Here is an 11,991-nt window from a genome sequence, read left to right on the forward strand (position 1 = left end):
ATGCCTAACATGAACAAAACTACAACATGGCAAAAAAGAAGATAACAGTTTAATCTCATCAATGATATGCCTGAAAGAAGCCTTAAAGGGTTTTGTATTATTGATGGCCTTGATAACTTGCAAAGAGTTACCTTCCACTATAACCCGAAGGATGCTAATCTCTCTAGCAGAGGAAATGGCCCGATTAGCAGCTAGGGCCTCCACCATCGCCGCAGAGCTTGGGAGTCTAATCTTTTGACTGAGAGCACCATTAATCAAACCTATTGAGTCCCTAATCACCACACCCAACCGAGCACAAGCTTGGTCCTCAAAGATAGCCCCATCAAAGTTAATTTTATAAAGACCCTCGACTTGAGGAGACCATTTGACAATCTCACTGGGCAAACTCATCCTCGGATACTTCTTATGCACATCGTGAAATTCCTGCAATAACTCCAACGCTTTGTCCACCACAACCCCAACATCCCATACAAACTAATGCTTCCGTAGTCTGTTCCAACGCTCCCATACAACCCAAGCAATCATGGCAAAGAAAGCGACCTTGCTTTTTTGTTTTTAGCATGTTAGATTGTTAGGTTTTAGCTTCTGCTTGTTTAGTGTTCCTATTTTCTGGGTTAGGGTTTAGGGCATGTATGCGTGCGCATGCTTACTGCATACGTACGCATACAATTGGGTTATGCACGCATGCTCGTGCCTAAAAGCTCTAATCCAAGCCTTGTTGCTTCTGTTTCCTTGTTTTATTTATGTAATATGTTTCTATCCTGAGTTGGTATCCATACTTATAAGTCTCTGCTTCCATGCTTGCTTTGTTTCTTTCTTTCTTTCTTTCTTTGATGCTAGTAGGATTTTGATTTGTTTGTTTACTATGAACATGCATTGCTGCGTAGGTGATGTGATGCAGTGAGGTAAGTAAGTTAAGTCATGCATTTACATGAACATGCATTGATTTGAATATGGCCTTGTTTCGTTTGATGAACATGAACATGTTTGGTTGAATGCCATGTCTTTTATTGTTTAGATGTAGTAACATGTTTGTTTGACTTTGTCTTATGGTGTTTCTGCCCTTGGATATGTTTTCTCAATGCCATGGTAGATGAATGATTAGGTTTGAGATAATTATACCATGTTTGTATGTCTTAGATGCATGACAGAGTGTGTGTGATTTAGAATAACAATATTGAATGTGCCTTTAATGGGATTAAGATGTGGAATATAATGAGTGGAAGCCAACCCACAGGTCAAGTGGGGTTGGGTGCCTAACACCTTCCCATCCCATAACTAAACTCTGGACACGTGCTCTGGTAAAGATCAATCCTTTCACAAAAAAACGTTTTATTGGTTCCTAGACCTAAACTAGGTGGCAACTCCATTTACACCCTCTGACATGGTCCTCTCGGGATCCATGGGATTCAACCAAGCATATCAACCATATCATATTCATCAACCAAACCAAATGCATGTTCATAGTATTATGCATGACTTACCTAACTACATCACAGCACCTATGTATCAATACATGATCATATTCAAATACATGTTCATGATATTCAAGCAATCTAAAACCCTAATAAACATCAAAGAGAAGAAACAACAACAAAACAAAACAAAACAGAGAGACAAAGACTCAAGGACAGGCAAAACAGGTTAAACAAAAGGTAAAACATGTAAATAAAACAAAAGAAAAGCAAATAGGGGTGAATTGGGGTTTTTGGGCAAAAGTATGCATGCACATACATAGGGCATGCATATGCAGCCCATTTGTATGGAACCCTAACCCAGAAACTGCAAAACAAAAACACTAAAACAAAGAAACTAACAACCTAACATGCTTAGAATACAAAAATAAAGTAAATCTAGACTAAACAAACATATTATAAGCACATAAACACATATAAAACATAAAGAAACAAAGAAAATCAAAGAAAAGAGAAGAGCCAAAGTTAGAAACTTTACCTCAACACTGAAACTTTTGACTGTTCCCCTCAGTCAATTTAATCACAACCAATTCAAAATGAGTTAGTAAACTTTAGAACTCAGAGATCAAGACCAAAAAAGGTCTTAATCAAATAAAACTTGACTTGAGGATGTTTGTGAAAAAACTCTCTCTTTGATTCATTATTTTCTAATTAATCTTGTGTGTTTTACCACTGGAATCCATCCTCTTTGAAAAAAAATACCTTTTATGGCTTTATATAGTCAAAAATAGGGGTTTGGGACAACTCCTAAACAAGGTGGGATTCGTTTCAAACCAAGTTTTAAATGCAGAAAACTTTCTGGAACCCTAGCATGCGTACGTAGAGCTTGAACATATGTACGCATACGTGTGTATGCGTACACATGCCCTAGGGTTTTCGTGGCCTTTCTTTTCCAAAAATAGTTTATTTGTTCCAAAAATAAGTTATATTTTTCATAAACACTTTTGTCAAGTCAAATTTCATCTGATTGGGCTCTAAACCAACCTTGGGATTTAGAATTCCAACATTATTGGGAAAGGGGGCTTGAGTCGTAAGGGATACAAAATGCAGTGTCTATAGTTCTCAATCCAGTTTTTAAAACCATGATTGTTGTATTGAAGTTAAATTTTACAAAAGGGTTGGGAGATAAGATGTGCCATGAGCTACACTTTTATTAATTGGTCAAACTAAACTTAAATGACCAATAACTTTCTTTTCAAATTGCCTCATGGTGCGATTTTCGATCATGTCACAACAAATAACTACAAATAATATGAAGCTCTAAAAAAAATAAAAATAAAAATCGCACCCCGAGGCAACTCTAACCGAAGAAGTTATAGAGTATATAAATTAAAAAAAAAAATAAAAAATAAAAATTGGTATTCTAATGTCCTACACAAATGAAAAATTATCTTAGGAGACGAACTCATAAGACATATTTGTGAAGTATTTTGTGAAAATTCCCCAAAAAGAAAAACTGCCATAAGGACCAACCGGAACGTGGTCAACCTCACCCAACAAAGCGCGTATAGGGATCTCATCAGCCGTTATATTTTATTATTATTATATTGCTTAGAACATAATCATTTGGAGCAACCAGAGGCGAAGAAGAGGCAAAGATCAGTAAAACCATAGAGTACAGAGTGTGAGGCCAGAAACCAACAATAATCATTTGAAGCTGCTTTTACATCTTCTATAATAATATTATTAAATAAATAAAACATTATTATCACAAGAGCATTAAAACATTTACATTAAACTTTATTCAAATACAATAATAGTACTATTATTATATGTATGATATTTATGGGATTCTGGAATCCTCAATTATTGTTATGTTTGGATTCAGACGTTAGATTCGAAGTTAAGCTGCAGCCTGCAGCAGCCACAATACAAAAATACATTCGTAGTGCTCCTGTGGCTTTCTTTCTCATCAAAACAATCATACAAACTGAGTCGACGACATTTCTCTCTAACTCTCAATGGACTTTTGAAGAACAAGATCTGTAGTCTGTTCTGTTGCACTACGTAATAATTATTATCCAGGTCAGCCTTTTCTTTTTCTCAAGTACAATTTCCACTCTCCATGTCAAGTTACTCTTTCAAATTCTTTGACTTGGTATTAAACTTCAAATTCTTCTTCTTCTATTATAAATCTTTCTTCTTCCTTTCTTTTTATGTATGTCTTCGTCTAATTATTCTGTGTTTGTGAAATTTAACTCTCTTTTTTTTTGAAGGTGTTGTTATTATGTTAAGGGTGATGGGGGTGACTTTCTTTTATTCAAAATTTCCCCTCTTTTCTGGCTTCTGGGTCTATGTAGTTTCTCTGATTCCAGTTACTTTGTCCTGGGGGTGTTGAATTAAAAGGGGTTTTAATTATGCTTTCTACATCAGTGGACTGAAGACTGTATCTGGGGAGTTGGGTTCACTAAATGCCTATATAAAAATTTGATCTTCCAAGCTTTTTAATTTGGGAACATAAACATTTCACCGTTGGTCTGATAGTTTAAGATTAATGTTCAAGTTGGTTGCTTTGTTTATATTTGTGTTTAAAATTTTTAACCAATGAATTGAATTGATAAACTTCAACCTCAATGGTCTAATTTTCTTTTATTCGGAAGAAGAAAGTTTGCAATCCTTTTGTGGCCAAGAAGGGGTTCTTATGGTGATCTGCTATTGAAACTGCTAACTTGTAGCTGAGCAAATTATAGTGATTGCTCCAGTGATTTTGTTTTTGTCCATTCTTTTTCTTTAACCAATTTATTAACCATGAGATTGTTAGTATGTGGAACATGATTAATCTGCAGTCCCCACCTTTTCAGTACTTAAGCTTTAAAGACTAATTGGACTGATTTTATTATAACATGGTTTCCTCTGGTGTTACCAGATGGCATATGGTTCATCACTCAACTGGTGGTCTCTTTTGCAGGTCTTGGACATGTTTCTTCGTACCCATTAGTTGATGAATTGGATTTGACATGGTTTCTTTGGCTTTCAATTCGGTGGTTTACATTGTGGGTTGATCACTCCCTGCCATTCAATTTAGTTGTCTAAATATGCAAATATCATGGGAATACCAAGTTACTCTATTAAAAGAAACTGTAGCAGATTCTTATCATTGAGATGTGACTTCTTGTTTCATCTTTGGAGGCAAAAAGAAAAAATAGAGATGTAGACTTGTGTGACTTCTTGTTTCTGCTTTGACCATATGACGTTTCTTTGTAATGCACCTATATATCTTGTTTATTCAACCCAATGAAGCCTTCAATTGTAAGCCTTGTATCTCAAATTCATTTTTAAATCTTAAGCTTTTTATAGAGTTGTGCCATACTGCATTTATCGATTTTGTAGGTGGATGAGGGTTCGGCTGCCATCTAAGACCATGAATCACAATAGTATCATATCGTCCGAACAAAGTGAGGCCACCAGAGGAGTCAAACAGCCATATTATGCTACCCTCTCCCCAGTACATAATTTTTTTACCATTGAATCAGAAGGCAATAGTTTATCAGCTAGTGAATGTTCATCTTCACATTCATTGCCTTTCATTCATACTGAATCTTTTAGTTCTCCTACTCATACCCGAGCATCTACTGTCCATCCTCAAAAGCATTGTTTGAAATCTTTATCAAATAGTCCCCTGTCTCCTGGTTCTTATGTCCAAAATTCTAAGAGCACATTTTCACGTGCATCCGTGTTCTGTACCAGCTTATACCAGTCTTCTTCATCAAGCTCTGAAACCCATCGGCAACTTGGAAATCTCCCATTTCTTCCACATCCTCCATCCTATAACCAGTCCATTTCTGCTGTTGATTCAAAAGCTCCATTGCTTTTTAGTGGGGATATAGACAATCAATATGATGAGGAGCATTCAGACGCTCTTATGAAAGACTTTCTTAATTTTCCTGGAGATGCTTCTGATGAACTTCATGGTGTAAGTTGTGCAAGCGACAGTCTAGCGCTAACAGAGCAATTGGAGCTACAGTTTTTGTCTAATGAACTTGACATGGCTATCACTGACCATGGAGAAAATCCCAGGCTTGATGTAAGTATCTTGCGACCATCACTGTTTAAATTTTAATTTAATATATATGTGCTGAATTAAGTTTCAGTTTTTCGAAACTTTATTTTATACTATAGCACCATGTAGAGGGTAAGGACAATAGTAAATAGTGCTGAATCCAATATGACTTGATATTCATTTAATTTAACTTTTGGCATTATCAACAAACTTTTATTACAGTTCAAAAGAACGGAATGAATGAAATATGGTTTTTCTTTTTGAGTCAAATATAAAATCTCAGGGAGGGGGGAATGAATTTATTCGTGCATCAATGCTCGTATGTATGTGCCTTTTGGGACTGCTGCATATTCTTCTACTTACTAGTATTTGCTTTGGCTGTTGTCTTTCATCTAGGAAATTTATGAAACACCACAAGCTCCATCAAAACCAGCCATAGAATTGTCATGCAATCAAAGTTATCACTCTGTGGTGGAAGCTCTTGATGATCTCTCAAGTCAGCCATCTCCTGGGTCAGCCGCTCTGCACAAGCCAAGAATGAGATGGACACCTGAGCTCCATGAGCGTTTTGTGGAGGCTGTCAGCAAGCTTGATGGGGCTGAAAGTAAGCTAGCTACTTGTTCTATTCTATGATACAAATGGGGCTGATTTTTTTTTTTTTTGGTTTTGTTTTCACGGAAGTATCTTTTTTTTTTTTTTAGTAAGTGAAAGAATTTTCAATCTTATCAACTGTTATGAATAATTTGAAAGTCCTATTGTCTTTCTGTTACGTACGAGCCTGATTTGTTTGATTTGAAATGTAGAGGCTACTCCAAAGGGTGTATTGAAGCTTATGAATGTTGAAGGTTTGACCATCTATCATGTGAAAAGCCACTTACAGGTACTTATTTGCATTTACATATATCTGCTGAATTAAGTTTAACTGTTCAGTAGGCTACAAGTCATATTAAGCCTGTGTTATTTATGTCTATGCAGAAATACCGACTTGCCAAGTATATGCCCGAGAAAAAAGAAGGTAAAGGAATGTAAAATGGAAATAGAGTGATGCTTATGTTCGTCATTATTACAATCATCTTTCAGAAATGATCAAATCATTTCAATATAAGCATCTAGATCTATTCATTCTTAGCAGCTTATTTTGTCAATGAGCTCTAGTTCAAATGACACCACTTCCCTTGTAAGAATAGAGAAGAGGGTGATATTGAGGGTTCAAGACCCTGTGAGGTGCATATGTAACTTACACATCAAGAAAATAAAGGTTTCAGCAGCTTTCACCCTGTTTTACCAGCAAAACTCTTTGGAGTGATACCAACTATTATAGCAGTAGATGAGATATATATTCACATGCACACACATTATTCATGTCTAGACCCACTTTTCTTCACCATATAATGCTCCGGTCTCCTTGTCTCTTGTTTCTTAAGATGCTTGATATTTGTACTTAAACTCTTGATGATGGTGTACCTGTTGTACACCTCCTGTGTACAAGGCTATGCCCTCTCTTCCTTTATCATTAATGAAATATGTACTTGCAAAAAATAATAATAATAGCACACTAGGGTTTCCATTTACCATAAGAAAAAAAGAATAGCAATAATATTTTTTGAAATAATAATGTGCAAGTGGTGTTGTTGGTTAAGTACCATTGTTGGACCCAACTAAGCTTCTGAGTTAAGGTAATATCTCAACATGTTGGATCAAGCTTTCACAAATCCCAGATCCGAATAATTGACATAACAACAATTAGTCATGGATTTTGAAATAGCAAGCACAAAGTTAAAGGCAGAGCCCTATTATGGGAAAATTAATTTTAGTTTTGGCAAAGCACTATAAAAAAATGGTCCATTTTCCCCCTATTTTCCTAAGAACATATCAATTGTATGTAACTTTACTTAATGGCCCCCCTTGAGATTTTCTTAAATTCTCAACTACCACTTATTTGAATGCCGAAACATTTTGTTTCAGACCACCTTTACTTTCTTCTGCCACTTGTACTTTATTAGAACAAAGAGCATATAGAATAGGTGTCCTAAGAAGTAGAGAAACATTTCCCCATGTATAACTAAAACCCTTTGCCTTTTTCTTTCATTTGGATGGGAAGTTTGCTATCTTGTTTAGACTTTCTTAGAATCATTAGTTTTTATATCTTTATATTTCTATACTAGTGTTTTTATCTTTCGTACTGTTGTAGATGTTTGCACTCGAATTTTTCTCTTGATGCTTGTTGCTCTGTTGGTGTTTTGCTTTGATGTTCTATCTTTCTTTTTTTTATTATTATTATATTTCTCTGATTTTGGTTCATACATGTTTAAGTGATGTTATAATGTAAACTTCCTAAAAGGACTTGATTTTTTTAATCTTTCATAATATCTAAAACTATTAATGCTCTAATGGTTCCACCACTAATGCATATTTTGAAAGAAAAAGTGGTGAAAATATACAAGTTAATGCATAATCATTTATCCCAAATGTCAAAATTTTAAATTTTGGTTGCTCTAAAGGCCCAAGACTTATACCTAAGAAAATTGACATTGCCTCTTGAATGTGATCTAGACTTTGCCTACAAATATTTTTTACAATATATATGTGTATATATACATATGCACATAGGTTGAACTCAAGTTACACCGAGTGTAACATTTGCCAACGTTACACTGAGTGTGTTTTTTAGTAGAGTCACTGTTAGGTCACATTTTCTCCTACTTTTTATTCTTGAACTACATCTACAAGATCAAAGGACAATAATTATCTTATCTACAAAATATTTAAATTTAAAGTTTTTGTACTTTAATATTATACACAAGATGAATTATGGATTGTATAATAGACAACATTCAATTAATAGGAAATTTGGTGTGTGTGTGTGTGTGTGTTGTTAAGAACAAAGAGACCATATAATCCGATAGGGGGATTCTTAAAATATTAATCTAATAAAAAATTATTTATAGTGTAACAATTGATGAAGACTTACATCATTTCTAACTTGATCTTGACTATTTATATATATAGACACACGTATACACACACGAAACCCTACATATATTGGATTTAAAACTTTGGATATAAATAGCTTTGGCCCGTTAACAAAAAATTTTGGTCACTACTGTCGAATATATCTTTTGTTGAGTAAGGATTGATTAGGGCATTGCAAGGAAGATCAAAGAAGCTGACCACTAAGTTTGATATTGAATGAGAAGAACTTGAGAAGAAACTAAGGAGCATTATCTATGAGTCTTGCACTTAAAGTATAATGTGTTGAATTTAACTTATCTCCAAGAATTATAGAAAACGTAGTCAATTAGCAGTAGCTCAATTAGCACTTCCTTCTCCCACAATAATGGAATGAAGGGTGACAACATGGATCCAAGTCCCACCAGGTGCATGTGTGAATTACCAATAAAAAAATAAAATAAAATTTACAGAAAAAATTCATTCAAGATATGTAAATCGAAATCTCTTACAAATCGATTGCATTTGAGAAAAAAGTTGTATCAAACATGCTTGGAAGAGCATAGTGATATATAGATCCTTTTAATGTTTTTTATAGATTAACTATTCTATTTTCAAGCATGAAGGCTAAAATTTTGGAGGAGAATCAAGCCTTACTGCTTTTAATCTCATTTCCTTGATATGATACCTTGGTGACGTGCGACACTTGGATTGTTTAGAAACGTTGTCTGTTTAAAGAAGAGGCTAACTAGGAATATAGCTTGATGTGGTTTGGTAGATGACTCACATGTGAGGGGGAGATTTGTTTAAATATTTACATGTGAGTGGTGTGGTTTGTTAAGTGGTTAAATCCCATGTCAGATAGTAGTGACAGGAATAAGTAGTTAACATAACATTGTTGGACTTAACCCATTAGCTTAAACTTGTGAGTCAAAGTGATATCCCTACATTTTGTGTCAAGCCCTCACATAGAGGTTCCTAGGAGTTAATTTCCAACTCTCACAAACCCAAGATCTTAATATCAACAACAATAATAAACATATATCAAGGTTTTTCTTTCTGTTAAATTTTTTAAATTCTAATTTCTTCTTTTAACAGCGGTTAGTTTTACAAACACTATCCATGTGGAAATTCAGTTTTCTTCTTCAAATCATGGGAATTCTCTTTTCTCTTGCAAATTTATTTATTTTATGCATTGAAGGTTCTGATTCTAGATTTCATATAATGCAGTTATATAATATTCCTTATCCTTGATTATGCCACTCTTTCATATCTCTCAACTAGTATCAATGACATGTATCTTTCAAACTTTTTATTTCTTGAATGAAACATTATGTTCATTATCTACATGCTGAGATCTGTACCATGGTCTGTTTTTGAGTATTTGGGGATTAGAGTCCCTCTCTCTCTCTAGTGCATTGCTGTCAAGGAGAATGTAAAAGCATACAACTGCATTTGAATATGGCAAGAAACTTTCTTTTGCAGATAGTTTACATTTTGTCATGTCCTCTTTTTTTCCAGAGAAGAAGGCTTCCAGCTCTGAAGAAAAGAAAGCAGCTTCAACTAGCAATGAAAGTGATGGACGTAGAAAAGGGTCAATATTATTTTCATTTTTGTTTCCTAATATGTATTGTGTGTTGATATGCGTGTGCAGTATATATATTTTCCCTTTTTTCTTTTGTTGAAAATAAAATTGTGAAATTTTCTATTTTGTCCTAGGAGCATGCACATAACTGAGGCTCTGCGCATGCAAATTGAAGTTCAGAAACAACTGCATGAACAGCTTGAGGTTTGTTTTATGCTTCTTTTATAAATCTGGCATTCTGAGTTTTGATCCTATCCCACTCTCTCGCTCCCCATCACTTAAGTAATCTTATATTTAAGCTTTTGGTCCTATCCCACTCTCTCGCTCTCCATACTTAGTCTTTTAAATTGATATTTTTCAATTTGTACATTCTTTATTCTGCTAATCTTATTTCTCTTTTCTTATTAAGAGAGAGAGAGAGAGAGAGAGAGAGAGGCCAAAAAATCGATATATATATATATATATATATATATAAAAGCATAGATCTCATGTGGAAAAACATGAGGTTTTACCAAGTAGCGCATTCTATGCAAATGGAATTAAAATATTCTCTAGTGTCATATCAGAGATTAGAACAAATTAAATATTGACTTTTTATTTCATTTGGTTCAATTTTCAAGACTTTTCTAATTAAAAAATAAATAATCTTTGTATCCTTTGATTCAATGTTTCAAGACTTTTCATCTCTCATACATACACACAAAATTCTTTGCATTTTAATTCATCAGTTTCACCTCTTGCACTTCTATCCCTTTATATATACCTACTCATAGCCCTTCATGCCATTTCATCTCAAATACACACAAACCAAAAACAATGTTTCATCTTTTGACAATACCTACCTAACTCTAACATTGATGTTTCATCTAATCCTAACCTGTATGAGTTGACTAGAACTAATGAAGGAGGGCTGGTATTTTATATTAAGTGACAACAGCAATTATAATAATTATGCTATAATACATATGCAACATTCTCCAAAACTATCTTACATAAAACATTACAACATTATCCATGCATTGCATAGAGGAACATGCAAGGTACTTGTTATTCTTTGTTTTGAGATTTTTCCTTCACACAGGTCCAAAGGGCCCTTCAGTTACGCATAGAGGAACATGCAAGGTACTTGCAGAAGATCTTGGAGGAACAACAGAAAGCTGGCATTGCCTTAATTTCTCCTCCAACCTCGTCATCGCTGGCTAATCCACACCAAGATTCTGAAATGCAGCCTTCTTCTCCATCAGCTGGTGCATCCACTCCAGACCCAGCTGAATCTAAATCTGATTCATCTTCACCTCTGTCATCCAAGCATAAAGTTACTGATAGTAGTGATTCTATGCCACAGGTATGCTCAAAAAGACTCCGTCTGGAAGAGAAACAAGAATCCTGTTCAGATGAGACAGTAGCTGGAAATGCTGTGTAATGACTACAATTACTTTGCTTGTTATCTCCAACATTTGCTTCATCACCACAATGACCCAGGTCCTGTAAATCCGCCAATCCCATATAAAGTTGTAGCTGAATTGAGATTTGTTTAATTTGTATCTCTTGACAATTGACATTTTAGTGTTTTGAATGGAAGAGATACAGTCCTTTCAGTCAGAGAGTTGGACATTGAACTAGTTTGTTATGTTTTTGCTTTTTGCTTTTTGCTTTTTCAATTGGTAGTTCATATTGTAATCTTCAACTGAAATCTAAATTTGCATTTGAATTTCTATAATGAATAGCCAAGTATGGTCCTAGTTTTCCAAATTTTTATAGTTTCCTTTAGAGCTTCACGTAATCCAAATTCATCTTTCAATTTCCAGTCACCCATGTGAACTTAAAAATCAGCCACCCTTCTGCAACTCTACGTATGACGTTCAATTATGTCAATTTCAATTGATTTAGAGATCTAAAAAAAATGACAAGAACTTTTACAATAATCAATCACATCCATCACAAGTTAGATTTCAAAAATTTGTCTATTAACGATGTGATAA

The 11,991-nt window shown here is 34.5% G+C and overlaps 1 protein-coding gene across 3 annotated transcripts; it reads left to right on the forward strand.

Moving 5' to 3' along the window:
• The first annotated feature begins 3,148 nt into the window (after nt 1-3,148).
• LOC115991459 (myb family transcription factor PHL6) lies at nt 3,149-11,761 on the forward strand. Of its 3 annotated transcripts, none has more exons than XM_031115158.1 (9): nt 3,149-3,500; nt 4,384-4,468; nt 4,806-5,499; nt 5,872-6,079; nt 6,279-6,355; nt 6,451-6,490; nt 9,946-10,018; nt 10,144-10,213; nt 11,091-11,761. In XM_031115158.1, the coding sequence occupies exons 3-9, from the start codon at nt 4,810-4,812 to the stop codon at nt 11,430-11,432; spliced, it is 1,500 nt and encodes a 499-aa protein (XP_030971018.1). In that variant the 5' UTR covers nt 3,149-3,500; nt 4,384-4,468; nt 4,806-4,809; the 3' UTR covers nt 11,433-11,761. The 3 variants fall into 3 exon arrangements, with proteins under 3 accessions (XP_030971018.1, XP_030971016.1, XP_030971017.1); XM_031115157.1 differs by having other exon boundaries at nt 3,150-3,500; nt 4,384-4,724; XM_031115156.1 differs by having other exon boundaries at nt 4,384-5,499.
• The last annotated feature ends 230 nt before the right edge of the window (nt 11,762-11,991 follow it).

This window comes from Quercus lobata, chromosome 5, assembly GCF_001633185.2.
Source record: "Quercus lobata isolate SW786 chromosome 5, ValleyOak3.0 Primary Assembly, whole genome shotgun sequence".
In the NCBI taxonomy this organism is placed as follows: Eukaryota; Viridiplantae; Streptophyta; class Magnoliopsida; order Fagales; family Fagaceae; genus Quercus; species Quercus lobata.

Coding starts and splice junctions, on each gene's coding strand:
- LOC115991459 (XM_031115156.1), top strand. CDS start 4,810: ATGAGGGTTCGGCTGCCATCTAAGACCATGAATCACAATAGTATCATA. Junction 6,356..6,450: donor ATGTGAAAAGCCACTTACAG/GTACTTATTTGC, acceptor ATGTCTATGCAG/AAATACCGACTTGCCAAGTA. Junction 6,491..9,945: donor TATGCCCGAGAAAAAAGAAG/GTAAAGGAATGT, acceptor CTTTTTTTCCAG/AGAAGAAGGCTTCCAGCTCT.